This window comes from Leopardus geoffroyi, chromosome A1, assembly GCF_018350155.1.
Source record: "Leopardus geoffroyi isolate Oge1 chromosome A1, O.geoffroyi_Oge1_pat1.0, whole genome shotgun sequence".
NCBI lineage: Eukaryota > Metazoa > Chordata > Mammalia > Carnivora > Felidae > Leopardus > Leopardus geoffroyi.
Genome location: NC_059326.1, coordinates 125,087,998 through 125,103,895, shown reverse-complemented (window position 1 = coordinate 125,103,895; position 15,898 = coordinate 125,087,998). Strand labels below are relative to the sequence as shown.

General features: G+C 36.2%; 1 protein-coding gene across 2 annotated transcripts in view; it reads left to right on the top strand.

Annotated features, from left to right (window-relative positions):
- The window catches only part of MIER3 (MIER family member 3), a 34,830-nt gene extending 22,845 nt beyond the window's left edge, over window positions 1–11,985 (top strand). The window contains exons 9-13 of one of the 2 annotated variants that reach the window (XM_045493733.1): window positions 309–390; window positions 1,880–1,971; window positions 7,530–7,657; window positions 7,735–7,877; window positions 7,983–11,985. In XM_045493733.1, the coding sequence (XP_045349689.1) occupies window positions 309–390; window positions 1,880–1,971; window positions 7,530–7,657; window positions 7,735–7,877; window positions 7,983–8,440 (903 nt within the window). In that variant the 3' untranslated portion in view covers window positions 8,441–11,985. Of the gene's footprint in view, window positions 1–308; window positions 391–1,876; window positions 1,972–7,529; window positions 7,658–7,734; window positions 7,878–7,982 lie in introns of both variants that reach the window. The other variant, XM_045493723.1, reaches the window with a different exon arrangement.
- The last annotated feature ends 3,913 nt before the right edge of the window (window positions 11,986–15,898 follow it).

The following is a 15,898-nucleotide window of genomic DNA, read 5'->3' as shown; positions in this document are numbered from 1 at the left end:
ATAGGGAAATTTCCCCAGCTCAGATGGCCTGACAATAAAAAATAAAGTCAAGAGTGATACCAGTGGGTGACTTCTGAGGGGTAGAGTGCAAATGAACAAACTTCTGAGATACTTGAGTCTATCATCAGGATAGGTATGTAGACTAAATGTTTGGACAAACATACCCTCAAATGTCTTACATATTTAGAGAGCATTTCAGACAGTATTTGTCAGGACTGTTACTGGTCCTGGTTGTTTGTCTGTTTTAATGCTATTAAGTTTGAATTTCTGATAATTTTTATTGAATAGTTTTTTTCTTTCTCTTGTAGGCATTATATGAACTTCTCAAGTGTAACCATAATATAAAGGAAGCAATTGAAAGGTACTGCTGCAATGGAAAGGCATCTCAAGGTAAGCAAAGCTTGGGATCAAGAGAGGGAAATGACAGGGGATCCTCATTTGGGGAGTAGAATAAGCAAAGTATTATAAAGGATGGAGCAGTCCTGTAACACTTTTGTAAGATCGGTGTTCATCTTCATAGCGAATAATTGTTTCCTTTTCTTGCCCTCTATTTTTAGACGTACCAGAGATTTTTCAAATACACATTAGTTACCCCCTGTCACCTCCACTTTCTTGAAGAAATAGTTACAGAACAAAGCAGACCCCAGAGATGACAATATATCCAACGTAATTAAAAAGAATGATTTTTATGATTTCACTGAACAAAAAGTTGTTTTTTTAAACCAAACAGGAAATGGAAAGATTAAAGATAAAAAAGAAACATGTATAAAATATTCCATTGAATTTATTACAAGAAGGGTGTTTTTAGTAATCATGTAATAAAATTTTTACAGCGCTTAGGTTTTGCTTTGTGTGTGTCAAGGAAAATGGTTAACTTTAATTTCAGTAGTTTTGTTATTATATAAGTGAATTGCATGCACCATGGCTTTCATTAAGTAAGTAGGTAAAGAAATAATACTCTAATATTATATAAATGGCGTGGCAAAAATAGAAAAGCTGAAAAGAGTATGTTTAAACTTGTAGGTTGAGACAGTCTTTTGGAATGTTTCCTTATAAAAATTGTTTTTTTAAAAAACTTATTTTAAGCTCTCCTAATGTTGAGAACTAAATACTGGGTTTTTTTCTTGAGTTCAAACTATGTTTTATCTTTATGGTGGACTATTCTTCATGGGGATGTAGTCTCCCATGTCTTTGAGGAAAAAACTCCCAAGTCTTTTCTGCCCCAAATAGATTTGAGTTTATTGTTAGTGTCTTCTGGGAAGTTGAATGGGATTTAGTGTTTTGAGAACATGGGCTGTTTCTTATTCCTGTTAGATTTCCAGAGTGTAGCACTCTGCAAAAAGACTTTAAATAAATATATATTGATTACTCATGGTCTCTACTTAAAGCACTATGGTTTTGATATAATAGCAAAATAAGGAACTTTTTTTCCCATAAAGGAAATAACCTTTTTTTCTAATTAAAAAAAATATATGCTTATAGTTTAAAAAAAATTAGAAAAACAATGAGCATAAGTTAAAAAAATTACATCCCTATCCTTTCATGCAGAGAAAAAAAACCTAGTTTTTATATTTTGGTATTGTAGATTTTTAAGTAATATTTATAATGTGTATACTTTAGGTAATCCTAACTGAAGTCATTGGATTACAGAACTGTGTGTGTGTGTGTGTGTGTGTGTGTGTGAGAGAGAGAGAGAGAGAGAGAGAGAGGGAGGGAGGGAGGGAGGTACAGGGAGAGGGAGAGGGAAGGAGTTAGTTAATGGCCTTTTATAGGGGGAAACATACTGAAAGTAAACTAGCAATTCACATAAAAGATGTGAGGTCAATCAGTACATCTTTTTTTTTTTTTTTTTTTTTTTTTTTTAACATTTCTTTAGAAGGAATGACTGCATGGACAGAAGAAGAATGCCGGAGCTTTGAACATGCACTCATGCTTTTTGGAAAAGATTTTCATCTTATACAGAAGAATAAGGTAAATTAGGCAGATTAGTACAGATTGCTTAGTAATTACAATGAATATAAACAAATAAGTTTTAAGTCACTTAGGACAAAAGAAAGGAAGAACTTGTTAATGCTCTCCTGACATTAACATTTCTCATATTACTCTAAACATGACTGGGATTTGCCAGCACCTACTCCTGGGAATGCTGATAGTGTACTCACCTATCTTTTGACACATATAGTTGTCATATTCATAGAATATGGATTCACTTGGGATGCCTGGGTGGCTCATTCCCGTTAAGTGTGTGCCTTTGGCTCAGGTCATGATCTCGTGATTCATGAGTTTGAGCCCTGCGTCGGACTCTGTGCTGACAGCTCAGAGCCTGGAGCCTGCTTCAGATTCTGTGTCTCCCTCTCTCTGCCCCTCCCCCGCTTGCTCTCTCTCTCTCTCTCTCTCTCTCTCTCAAAAATAAACATTAAAACAGAAAAGAAAATGGATTTACTATATTTTCCAGGTAGTCTTAGTCTTTTACCATTTTCCTTGACTTTGATTTCTTTCTAAGCTATTCAGAGGTTTGTGGCCTCAGAAATGTTTCCCTTTAGTGGCCAGAACTGCAGTTGCTGAAAGAAGAAACATTGGTTACTAAAAGCAACTAAATGTTACCACAGCATGAAATGCTGGTGAGATTGTGGAGCAACAGGAATTCTCATTCATTGCTGATGAGAGTGTAAAATAGTATGGCCACCTTAAAAAGACAGTTGACAGTTTCTTGAAAGACAGTTTGGTGTTTTTTTACAAAGCTAACCATACTCTTCCCATATGATCCAGCAATTGTACTTAGTGGTCTTTACCTGAAGGAGTTGAAAACTTAAGTCCACACAGAAACCTCCACACAAATATTAATAGCAGCTTTAGTCATAATTGCCAGAACTTGGACATAATTAAGATGTCCTTTGAATAGATGAATTAACACACTTTGAGAGGTAGATGGATAAATACACTGACAGATCCATTCCATGGAATATTATTCAGTGCTAAAAAAGAATGAGCTATCAAGCCACAAAGACATGGGGGGACCTTTAAACGTGTATTGCTAAGGCAAACCAATCTGGAAAGACTATATACTGTATGATCTCAATTATATGACATTCTGGAAAAGGTAAAACTATGGGGGCAATAAATAGATTAGTGGTTTCAAAATTTTTCGTGGAGGGAGGGATGAATAGGCGCAGTACAGAGGATTTTTAAGGCAGTGAAATTATTTTGTATCATGTTATACTCGATAGATGTATGTCATTATATATTTTTCAATACCTATGTAATAAGTAATGACTGAGTGAACCCTAATGTAAATGATTTTGGGTAATAAACCCGTGCTGGTATAGATTCATTGATTGTATCAAGTGCCACTGAGGTGGGGAATTGATAGTGAAGGGAATTATGCATGTTTGGGAGCAGGAGATGTATGTGGGAACTTGGACTTTCTGCTCAAATCAGCTGTGAACCGAAAACTGCTCTAAAAAATAAAGTACTTTTAAAAAAGTGTATGTGTGTGTATATTCTAGTAATTTGTAATAATTTTCATTAAAGTATGCTTTGTTTATTATTATCTCTCTTTATCCTAAAGGAACATAAGATTCAGAAGTGTTTAGATGGGTAGGTCAATATTTTCTGCCTTTTTCATTAATAGACTTTGTTTTTTCGGGCATTTTGGTTTACAGAAAAATTGATCAGAAAGTACACAGGGTTCCCGTGTATCCCCTTACCCCCACATACACAGCTTCCATTATTATTAATATCTTACATTAGTGTGATATATGTTATAATTAATGAATGAATATTGATATATTATTATTAACTGAAGTCCATGGTTTACATTTGGGTTCACTTTTTGTGTTGTATGGGTTCTGACAAATGTGTAATGACATGTACCATTACATGTAGAATGATATCCACCATTATAGTGTCATACAGCATAGTTTCCCAGCCCTAAAATCCGTGTAGTTTAACCTCTTCCACCCTATTCTTTCCCTCCCTGCAGCCCTACTCCTAACACCTGGCTTTTTACTGTCTCTATACTTTTGCCATTTCAGAATGTCATATGGTCGGAATCATATAGTATGTAGCCTTTTCGGATTGGCTTCTTTGACATAGTAATAACGCATTTAAGGGTTTCTCTATTTTTTTTCATGGCTTGAAAGTGCATTTCTTTTTATCACATTTCTTTCTATCCCATTGTATGGATATACCATCTTATCCATTCACCTATTGGAGCACATCTTGGTTGCATCCACGTTTTGATAGTTATAAGCTGCTATAAACATCTGGTTGAAGGTTTTTGACTTCTTTGGCTAAATGCCAGTGAGTGGGATTATATGGTAAGAGTATGTTTGGTTTTGTAGAAAACCTTCCAAATGTCTGCTCAATTGGCTTTACCATTTTGTATTCCCACCAGCAATGAGAGTTCCTGTTGCTCCACATCCTTGCCAGCATTTGTTGTTGTCAGTGTTTTAGATTTTGGGTGTTGTAATAGGTGTGTAATGTATCTTGTTTTCTGCATTTTTCTGATGACATATGATGTGGAGCATCTTTTCATTTGCTTATTTGCCATCTGTATTTCTTTTTTTTTTTTTTTTTTTTTTTCAACGTTTATTTATTTTTGGGACAGAGAGAGACAGAGCATGAACAGGGGAGGGGCAGAGAGAGAGGGAGACACAGAATCGGAAACAGGCTCCAGGCTCTGAGCCATCAGCCCAGAGCCCGACGCGGGGCTCGAACTCACGGACCGCGAGATCGTGACCTGGCTGAAGTCGGACGCTTAACCGACTGCGCCACCCAGGCGCCCCTGTATTTCTTTTTTGTAAGGAGGTGTCTTCTGTCAAGGTGTTTAGCCTTTTTTTTTTTTTTTTTTTTTTTGCCTATTTTTTAACTGAGTGGTTTGTTGTCTTATCATTGAGTTGTAAGTGGTCTTTACATAATTCCAATAACAGTCCTGTATCACATAGGTGTTTTACATATATTTTCTCCCAGTATTTGGCTGTCTTTTCATTTTCTTTTGCAAAGTAGAAGTGTTTAATTTTAATGAACTTCAACCTAACAAATTTTCTTTTATAGATCATGCTGTTAGTATTACATCTTAAAAGTCATGTCATCCCCAAAGTCATCTAGATTTTCTCCTATGTTATGTTCTAGGAGCTTTATAGTTGTGCACATTACACATTTACATCTGTATTCCATTTTTAGTTAATTATTGTGAAAGTTTTTAAGAACTGTGTCTTTTCTTCCTTTCTTCCTTGTTTTTTTATTTGTTTTTACATGTGGATATTCAGTTGTTCTAGCACCCTTTGTTTAGAAGACGACTTCATTGCATTGCCTTGTTAAGGATTAGTTGACTGCATTTGTGTGTCTTTTTCTGGGCTCTCTATTCTGTTGCATTAATGTGGGTATCTGTTTTTTCACTAGTATCACAGTCTTGACTCCTGTAGCTTTATAGTAAGCTTGAAGTTGGGTACTATCAGTCCTCCAGCTTTGTTTTCTTTCAGTATTATGTTGGTTATTCTGTTTTTGTTTTGTATTGTTTTGCCCTTCCCATATAAACTTTAGAATTAGTTTGTCAGTATTTACCAAATAACTTGCTGGGACTTTGATTAGAATTGCACTGAATCTATAGGTTAAGTTGGGAAGAGCTGACATCTTAACAGTAATGAGTCTTCTTATCCGTGAATGTGGAATATCACTCCATTTATTTATATCTCTCATTTCTTTAATCATATTATAATGTTCCTTACATAGGTCTTGCATGTATTTTGTTAGATTTATACCTAAATATTTCATTTTGGGTGTGCTAATGTAAATGTGTTTTTAAATTTCAAATATCATTTGTTCATTGCTGGTATATAGGCAAACAATTGACTTTTGTGTGTTAACTGTGTATGCTACAATCTTGCTATAACCGTTTATTAGTTCCATGGGTTTTTTGTGGATTCTTTGGATTTTTCTTTGTATGGTCATGTCATCTGTAAACAGAGACAGTTTTATTTCTTCTCAATGTGTATACCTTTTATTTTTCTTATTGCTTTTGCTAGATATTACAGTATGATGTTGAATTGTTTAATGCCTTTTTGTATGTATGAAAATCTTATGTTTTCTCAAAGATGAGATGAAGTATTTAGTGAATAGATAAAACTTTTTTAAAGAAGGCTGGGTTGTTGAAGTCAAAATAAGACATAAGTTTTACAGTGACTTAGGAAATTTATTCGTTTATTCCATAAATAATGAAGTTCTACAATTTACTGGACGTTGTTTTAAGCACTAGGAATACATCAGTGAATAAGACAGGAAAGTTCTCTGTTCCCAAGAAGCCTATGTTCACCACAAAGACTTCTAGTTAATGATGTTTATTGAAATGTACACTTTATTTCTTGGCTTAGAAAGCTTGTTCCCTGGAAACCAATTTGACAATAAACTTCATATATTGAAAAAAAAAAAAAAAAAAAAGAGAAAGCTTGTTCCTTATGTTATGCACTTATGTCATGATCAGTAATCAGGATAGAGATGCTAAAAGTTCCTCATAGGATACTGATTAAGCAGTGGAGAAAGTATTTATTAGAGAAGGACACAGAATTTTGTCTGTATGTTTGAACTCATACCTTTAGCTGCATATAGTTTGAACAGCCCTAGTCTGGATGTGGAGACACGTTGGTGAGGCTCAGATTTTATTGTTTTTGTTGTTGTTGTTACCAAACTCCTGTAGCTGTGAACCAAACCCACGTTGAAGGAAAACACCCTGCCTTTAGCTAGAAAATCATCTTAAATTGCAGATGCAGTAGAGTGCTGATCCCTTTTCTAAGAGTTTTTAGTCTCTTTTGCATTATGGAACCCTTTGATAATCTGATGAAGCTGCAGCCCTTTACCCCAGAAAAGTGTACCTACATATAATTTTCGGATTTAATAGATGCCCATTAATCCCATTCATGGACCCCTTAGGGTTAAGGACTCCTGCTGCAGTCAGAATCACAATGAGTGTTCAGTGAGGAAAAAAGTAAAGGTTGCCAGTGTTTTAGGATTTTCAGCATCATTTCTGGGTACACATTTATTTTATAAACTAATACATTCTGATTGAAATAACAAACCTTGGCCTTTTGAAGGTATCCTTATTATTAAATAGTATAAATATAAAGACATTTTTTTTTTTTTTTTTTTAAAGTGATTCTTTTTTTTTTTTTTTTTTTTTTCAACGCTTATTTATTTTTGGGACAGAGAGAGACAGAGCATGAACGGGGGAGGGGCAGAGAGAGAGGGAGACACAGAATCGGAAACAGGCTCCAAGCCATCAGCCCAGAGCCTGACGCGGGGCTCGAACTCACGGACCGCGAGATCGTGACCTGGCTGAAGTCGGACGCTTAACCGACTGCGCCACCCAGGCGCCCCTAAAGACATTTTTTTTCTAATAAAATGTTCAGAATTTCATAATTCGGGAGATAGAAAATAAGACCCATGGATTAAAGCTATAGTTGTATTAAAAAAATTACTAAAAAATGGATTGGGTTTGTTGGTTTCTATTGAAAAATTCAACTTTCTTTTGTTAGGTGAGAACTAGAACAGTTGCTGAATGTGTAGCATTCTACTATATGTGGAAGAAATCTGAACGTTATGATTACTTTGCTCAACAGACAAGATTTGGAAAGAAACGATATAACCATCACCCTGGAGTTACGTAAGTACCGTGGGCTTTAGAGACTTTTGTTTTAACTCTGATATGCAGTCATGAAATTATTGGGGTATGTTTTTCAGGGACTATATGGATCGTTTGGTAGATGAAACAGAAGCTCTGGGAGGGACAGTAAATTCTTCAGCCTTAACTTCTAATCGACCTGAGCCTCTTCCTGATCAACAGCTGAACATTCTCAACTCTTTCACTGCCAGTGACTTGACAGGTAAAATGAGCATCTTTTTGTGTTCTTCAGCTTAGGGCAAAATTGTGTCTTCTTTGTTTCATGACACAGGACAACTTACTTAAACCATTTTCCATTTCTTTTTAGCTTTGACCAACAGCGTAGCAACCGTCTGCAACCCCACGGATGTTAATTGTTTGGATGATAGCTTTCCTCCATTGGGCAACACACCCCGTGGACAAGTAAATCATGTGCCTGTCGTAACGGAAGAGTTACTCACCTTGCCTAGCAACGGGGAAAGTGATTGTTTTAATTTATTTGAGACTGGATTTTATCACTCGGAGCTAAACCCCATGAACATGTGCAGTGAAGAGTCAGAAAGACCAGCAAAGAGATTGAAAATGGGCATTGCTGTTCCTGAATCCTTTATGAATGAGGTTTCTGTAAATAATTTGGGTGTGGACTTTGAAAATCACACACATCACATCACCAGTGCCAAAATGGCCGTCTCTGTGGCTGACTTTGGCAGTCTGTCTGCCAGTGAGACCAATGGCTTCATCAGTGCCCATGCTCTACATCAGCATGCCGCCCTTCACTCTGAGTGACACGAGTGAGAAGCCCAGAAACAGTGGGTGTGCAGAACCAGTAAACTTGAGGAAAGGATCAGGTTTGCTTAGTCTTTCACTGGAAGTTTGAACCTTTTTCATTATGACATCAGTGATGTCAGTATGTATAGAACTATATCTTGATTTATCAAGAGTATTTTCATTTTTCAATCCATAAATGTGGAAATGAACTATGATCAGCAGAGTCGGGAACTAAGATTGAACTCTGTGGTGCAGCTTTAAGCTCTGCTTATCTCTTCCTCATCCCCCAGTACCTCTTCTCCACTCCCTTTTTTTCTATTCTTTTCTGTTCCCCACTGCCCTCACTCCCAATTTTAAAACCTGTAGACAGAGGCCACCGGCTCAAAACCAGCACAGATGTTCTGAACTGAATGGAGTGGCTTCTTTTCGTGTAAATTCCTTTTGCCGTAATGGATGCAGTGGAATAACAATGTTTACAGGTACCGATCCCAATCCCTGCTCAATGTAGCATTTTTTGGTTTTATTTTCTTAATTAAATAAAAGCAGGGGTAGGTTTCTTTAAACTGCACAAACATGCAAGGATTTTTTTAAAATGGAAACTTCTCTCATGTTATTCAACTAGAGCACTTCAGTTTACAAAACAGCAAGTCCATCTTTATGGAAGCCAGCACGAGGAACTGCGTGCAAATTATGAAGACACTTGCTTGGATCCTGTTTCAAAATTCTAGACCAGGGCTACCTTACACAGAATCTGTCATTTTACTGTGGGAAGAGTTCTGTGTACCTTCATTGATTGGCTAAAAATTTGGCTTTTGAAGATGTGGTATTTAGATGGGGTTTTGTCCACCATTGTCAAGATTATAATTCTAAAAATCATACTGGTATTGATAATTTAGTTTATCCTGAGGCAACTGACTTGCAGGACACAGTCTACAGAGCCTAGGATGTTGCCACTCAATGGTTTACATTTGGGACACTTCTTACGTTGTTTGTAGCACTGCAGTTCAAAGTGTTCATATTTTGGAGGGACTTCTAGATTTTACACTTAATGCAGTAGAACCTTGAAGTATATTTAAACTTTTTTTGTTTAGCTTGAACAGTTGGCAAGAAAAATGTGAGTTTCTGTCTATTGACATAGAATGGTACTTTACCACTTTAAGTTTTAAAAAGTGATAGACGTTCAGATGCATCTCACACTCAGTTTTATTTCTATTCCAGACATTGTGAATGAGAAGCCATTGTCATAAACTTTGGCCATTTTTGCTCTATAGATATGCATCTTTAAGTTAAAAGGTGAATTCACATGATACACAATACAGTATTAGGATGTAATAAGCTTTGCTTTTATAGTTCAGTTACAATGGAATTTTGCTTTTTTTTTTTTTTTTTTGCACCATCTTAGTTGAAATTTTCAATTTCTGCTAGTTGTCGTGCTTTGCAAAAAACTTAAATGTTTGGCTGCATTGCTGATATTTGTAAGTATAAGTCGCTTCAAGGTTGTGCTGATGAGTAGATAGGTTGTAGTGACCTTAGTAGTGATGGAAAGGGAGGGTATTTATTATACAAACTGTGAACTGCAATGACATCCTTAGTTTTGGATGATGTGTATTCTTATTTTTGTTTGCAGCATTTTAATGAAGATTGCTTTGAAGTGTTTACGCAGTAGCATATTTACTATAAAATTTAGTTTAGCACAGTGGACAAAAGTAGTTAAATTAATAACTTAAAATCAGTCTCTAATTTATACCTAAAGTCTAGCATTCCTGTATGCACACAGTAAATAATGGGTAGCCTGGGCTCTATGTTGCTTTCAGATATTTTTATCCAAGTTATCAGCTTCTTATTGCTGTGGTGTTGTGCTAAACTTTGAACCTTATTTCTTTTGTTAAAAATCAGTATACCTTTTATAATTTAGTAAGATACTGGCCATAATCTTCCATTGTTATAACTTTAATTTTCACTCTGGGTTTACAGTGGCTGGTTTGTATAAAATAATTTACACAAAGATGACTGAATGCTAATACCAGTTGCACTTAAATGAACATGCCCATTCTCAGTAGCTGATGCAGTAACATAGTCAGTTTATCTATGCATTGCTGGGATCTTGATATAAGATGGAAACAGTGTTTCTTATCTAGAGTTTTGATTATCAGCAAGTTGAATGGACACTTTAGTTATTTAAATAAAGATTTTTGACCAAAATCCAGAAAATGATATGAGAGAAAAATAAATTCCAGCTAGTTTAATAGATTTTTAAATGTCAATCTGATTTTAGCCTCTTAGAGAGTGCTAACTAGCTGGTAACGTTTACTTTTAATTCCTTGTTAAAATGAGGCAATAATTTGCAAGATTTTTGTATATATATGTAAATTCTTCATATCTTTTTAGATCTAATTCAATATTTTCTGACTGCTTCCGCCATGTATAATACCATTTTTGTGCATGCTTGATGTGACATTCATAAATTGTACCACTATGACTTTATCCATGTAAAATAGCTATTTATTGAATTTTCTTTTAAAAGCTGGATTTACTGGGTTTTGTTTCCTCCAGTTAAGCATCTTAACAGAGAATTTGTTACTGTTTATTAGAAGAATTGCGTTTGAGAGCATGAAAATAACTGATTTGCAATTTTATGAAGAAACAATAATGCCTTTATTATCAAGTGTGAAGCACAATTCTTATAACAAACTGTGATAAATTCTTTTGTTTTCTTTTGCCGCATTATTTTCTTATGAACAAACCAAAAATCCATGGTGAGCAGTTGCATTGTTGGCTGATGTATCTTTTATGTACAGGGAATTTGAAGAGGACAACGGATCCATTTAGGAGTGTAACTGGTGCTGTGATTATAGCAATACTTTTGTTAGTCGTACGTCATCTTTTCCATGCTAGCATTTTAAATGTTTAGTTTTCCTCTTGTCACGGTCAACTGCTGAATTTACTTGAAGGATGTAGAATACTGTTTAAACAATACTAAAGTGTGTACAATTAGGTCAAAGAATTGTGCAATTGTTTCCTTTTTAATTTTTAAAATTGAGGGTCATAAATATTTGAGAACGTCAGATTTAATAGAGCATAGTGATACTATTTAATTTAACCAAAGTCTCTAGTGAATATTTCAACTTTGAATGTAAACTAATGAATAAACCTGACCACCAAGGAGATTGTTTGCCCAGAGTTTCAAAGCACATTGTCTACAAATGGAAATTGAAATAATTTATAAAAAATATTGACATTACTATGTTTTTTAAAAAGTTCTTAATTTTTTCACTAAAAGGAGGAAACTATTAGTTTTATTGTTAAATATGGTAGATATTAAAATTCCTCTTAGATGACCAGTGATTCCAATTGTCCCAGTTTGAAATAAGTATCCTGTGAGTATGAGATTAATTAGTGACAATCACAACAACTTTTAGTATCAGATGTTCAAGAGGAAGTTGCTATTGTTGCATTGATTTTAATATTTGTACATAAACACTGATTTTTTTGAGCATTATTTTGTATTTGTTGTACTTTAATACCTGGTGTACAGTTCCAGAAATAAACATCTGGAAATCTTTTTTTTTTCTTGGTTCGTGTGAGTATTTGCCACAATTAGATTTTTGTTTAATAAATCATAAGCTATAACTCATGGGACATGGGTAGATATTTAACCACTGTTCGGTTGGTTTTTGAGGCAGTAAATAAGATATTTGATTGATAGTGACAAATCGCAGATAAAATACTTTTTCTTTAAATCCTCTATAACAAATTTCCATATGGAATAAAACAGCCATCCCAAAATGAGGCTAGCTTATATTTTCAATGTAATTCAGGAAATATTTGTTGAATGTCTGTTTTGTTTCAAACATTGTTCTAGGTAAGTATGTCTTTTAGGAAGACGTGATGTCTATTGTGTTGTTATTTGACAATGTATTTATGGTAAACTAGTCTTTCTTATCCTAGTATACATAGTTTAGTAGCCTCGTAGAAATATCTTTTCAAAACCTTCATCTTTCAAGCTGAAGATCTCTTAGTCTAATTTCACAAATTTGTTCGCATATTTCATTTCCTCTGAGCAGAGCTTTATCTAGTTTTTTTTTGTTTTTTTTTTTTTTTTGAGAGAGAGAGAGAAGGGGGTGTTGGGGAGGGGAGGGCAGGGAGAGAGAATCCCAAGCAGGCTCCGCACTGCCAATGGGGAGCCTGATGTGGGGCTTGATCCCACAAACTGCAAGGTCATGACCTGAGCCGACATCAAGAATCAGATGTTCAACTGACTGAGCCACCCAGGCGCCCCTAGTCCATTCTTAATATGCAGTGATCAGATAGCACATAGGGTCCAGATTTTGTACAAGGACACAAAGAGGATAAAATGAAAGCAAACGCTCTTGACTCCTCTGCTTTGGTTTTCTAAAATCACATTCCTTCTTGCACAGACGCCACAGAGCATAAATGTTCAGGGGTCTGTGTTGGACACAACACAGTAGTGCCTTCAGGTGGGGACAAGTACAGATGTTTTCAATCCGGCCAAGCATGTGGCCAAGTACCATGTGAGAGCTACAAAGTACTTAAAGCTTTTAGGGGAGAGAGGAGAGCCTTGTGGGAGCAGAATAATCTCTCCTGACTTGTAGACTTTATCTTTCTTGGCCATAATTTTCATCAATGATAGGCTTTCAGCCTGCAGCTTCTCTGACTTCTCAAAGGCCCCAGGGTATCTGTAAGTTACCTATTTCATTATGTACACTTTGAATTTATTTATTTTTAAATTTTTTTATGTTTATTTATTTCTGAGACAGAGACAGAGCATGAGTGGGGGAGGGGTGGAGAGAGAGGGGGACACAGAATCTGAAGCAGGCTCCAGGCTCTGAGCTGTCAGCACAGAGCCTGACGTAGGGTTCGAACTCACAAACCATGAGATCATGACCTGAGCCGAAGTCGGTCACTCAACCGACTGAGCCACCCAGGCGCCCCTACGCTTTGAATTTAAACTAGCCCCTGGTACATAGCACTGTTTACCATTTCCCATCCAGGTAGGCATTCTTTAATCCTCACTGTCTATTTCTGTGTCTGTGTGGATTCTCTGGCAAAATTGTGTACTAGGGGACTGAATTCATGGTTCTAGACCAGGAGTGCTCACGTTTTTCTACGTTTAATACATTAGTTGACATTCACTTTCGAGAGACACAGGCTGTTGTGTAACTCAATTTTGATGAGATGCTTACACAAAGGTAAAGGCAATACTGCTACAAAGTTGTTTTCTGGTATAGAACTCAAAAGCATTTTGTAAGCATGTCAGAAATGAAATTAGCCATTTATAAACCTAAAAAAATTTTTAGTAAGAAAAAAGATAACATGGTTTTTCTATGTTTTAAAATGTCAGTGTTACATTAAAAAAAAATTCACCCCTCCAGTGCAAACCAAGTCATGATACTAGGCAAGCTTTATACTCTCACCGTAAGCATTTTATGAGGAACCATGTTTTATTCTTTGTATATCCCAAGACCCTTCACCTAGTAGGTATCACTGAATGCTTGATGGCCTATATTACTCTTAAACTAATGGTAACTTGTCCCCTAGCTTTGAAAGAAAGACTTTTTAAGACAAAAATTAGAATAGTATAATGAACAAACCAGATTGAACTGACATTTTGCCATATTTGATCTTTTTCTATATAACAGATTTTTTCCCTGCACTAGTTAAGTTACTGACATTTCAAGAGTTCACTCCTAAAAACTCCAGCCCATCCTACAGCCCCTCCTAATATGTCCACAGGAGTTAGTATTTCTGTATTTTATATAAGGTTCTGGGTAACAGGATCTTCTTGGTCAAGTAGATTGTTTTGTTTTTTTTTTTTCCAAATAAGATTAGTTTCTCCTGGTTTTAAGGATCTTACTGACACAAATAGAAGATAAAGGAGGCTAAGAAAAAGAATCAGATGCTGTCGCAAATGTACATTTACTATTTATACATGATACATATGATAGAGAAAAAAAGTGTAATAGGAAGTTTCAGGGCTGGCACTTAGGGATTGTGACTTGTGATTGTACGATGGTTGGCAAGGTGACAAAAAAGGGGAAGACCTTTGCAGGCACAAAAAACTAGTGCAGAAGCCCTGAAAGTGTGCGTGTGTCCAACAGGTTCAAGGTGTGGGAAGGAGGCACATGTGCCTGGGGTAGAAAGAGCAAGAGGTGAGATCAGAGGTAGTGAATGGCTACATCATATATGTGAAGGACTTTAGCATTTATTCCAGTATATGAGGAGTAATGAGAGGATTTTAAGCAGAGATGGGTCAAGATCTGAGTTACATTTACAAGAACCTCTCCGGGTGATCAATTCTGTAAAAGTGGCAGGAGTGGAAACAAGGGAAGGCAATTACGATGCTATTGAAATTGCAATAAACTGAAGAAAGTTGTTGATGTAGCAGTTAAGGTGGTTAAAATCTGGTTCCATGTTAGGATTTGAGGTGTCCTCTCCACCCAAGATTGGAACTGAGAAATGTGGGAGTCAGGTTGATGGAGATCAAGGTAAGATTACGAATGAAACTCACTGGAGAATGTGGCTTCAGAGCTGTGGCCAGGTGAGCTCACTAATACTCCACCTCCGAACTACTAGACTCACTCTATCACTGGCTGAGCAGAGAGAAGACCAGGACACCCTCTCTGCTGGCAGAGTCCACAGAAAAAAAAAAAAATACAGGGGTCTGGGCCATGGGTGCCTAGTTCTCCTCCAAAGATAATTTCAGAAAATCATTCTTCCTCCAATGGGTATAGAGAGAGGCCAGGAGCATCACTATTGGAAGTGCTCCCCCTTGGAATAAGAGAATGGGGAGGGGCACCTGAGTGGCTCAGTTGGGTAAGTGTCTGATTCTTGGTTTCAGCTCAGGTCATATACTCAAGAGTTTGTGAGTTTGAACCCTGCATTGGATTCTGTGCTGACAGCAAGGAGCCTGCTTGCTTGCTCGCTTGCTCTCTCTCAAAATAAATAAATAAACTTAAAAAAAAAAAGAGAATGGGGAATACATGTTCCTCCCATCACCACTATCTTATGACTTTATTTCCATGCTAAAAGCTAAAACAATCCTTAAATCACACACACACACACACACACACAACTCATGGCAACAACATATATTTTTGGCTTTAATTTATAATATAAAAATAGAGTTTTTATTTTTATTTTATTTTATTTTTTATGAAATTTATTGTCAAATTGGTTTCCATACAACACCCAGTGCTCATCCCCAAAAAATGCCTTCTTCAATACCCATCACCCACCCTCCCACCCCCCATCAACCCTCAGTTTGTTCTCAGTTTTTAAGAGTCTCTTATGCTTTGGCTCTCTCCCACTCTAACCTCTTTTTTTTTTTCCTTCCCCTCCCCCATGGGTTTCTGTTAAGTTTCTCAGGATCCACATAAGAGTGAACACATATGGTATCTGTCTTTCTCTGCATGGCTTATTTCACTTAGCATCACACTCTCCAGTTGCATCCACGTT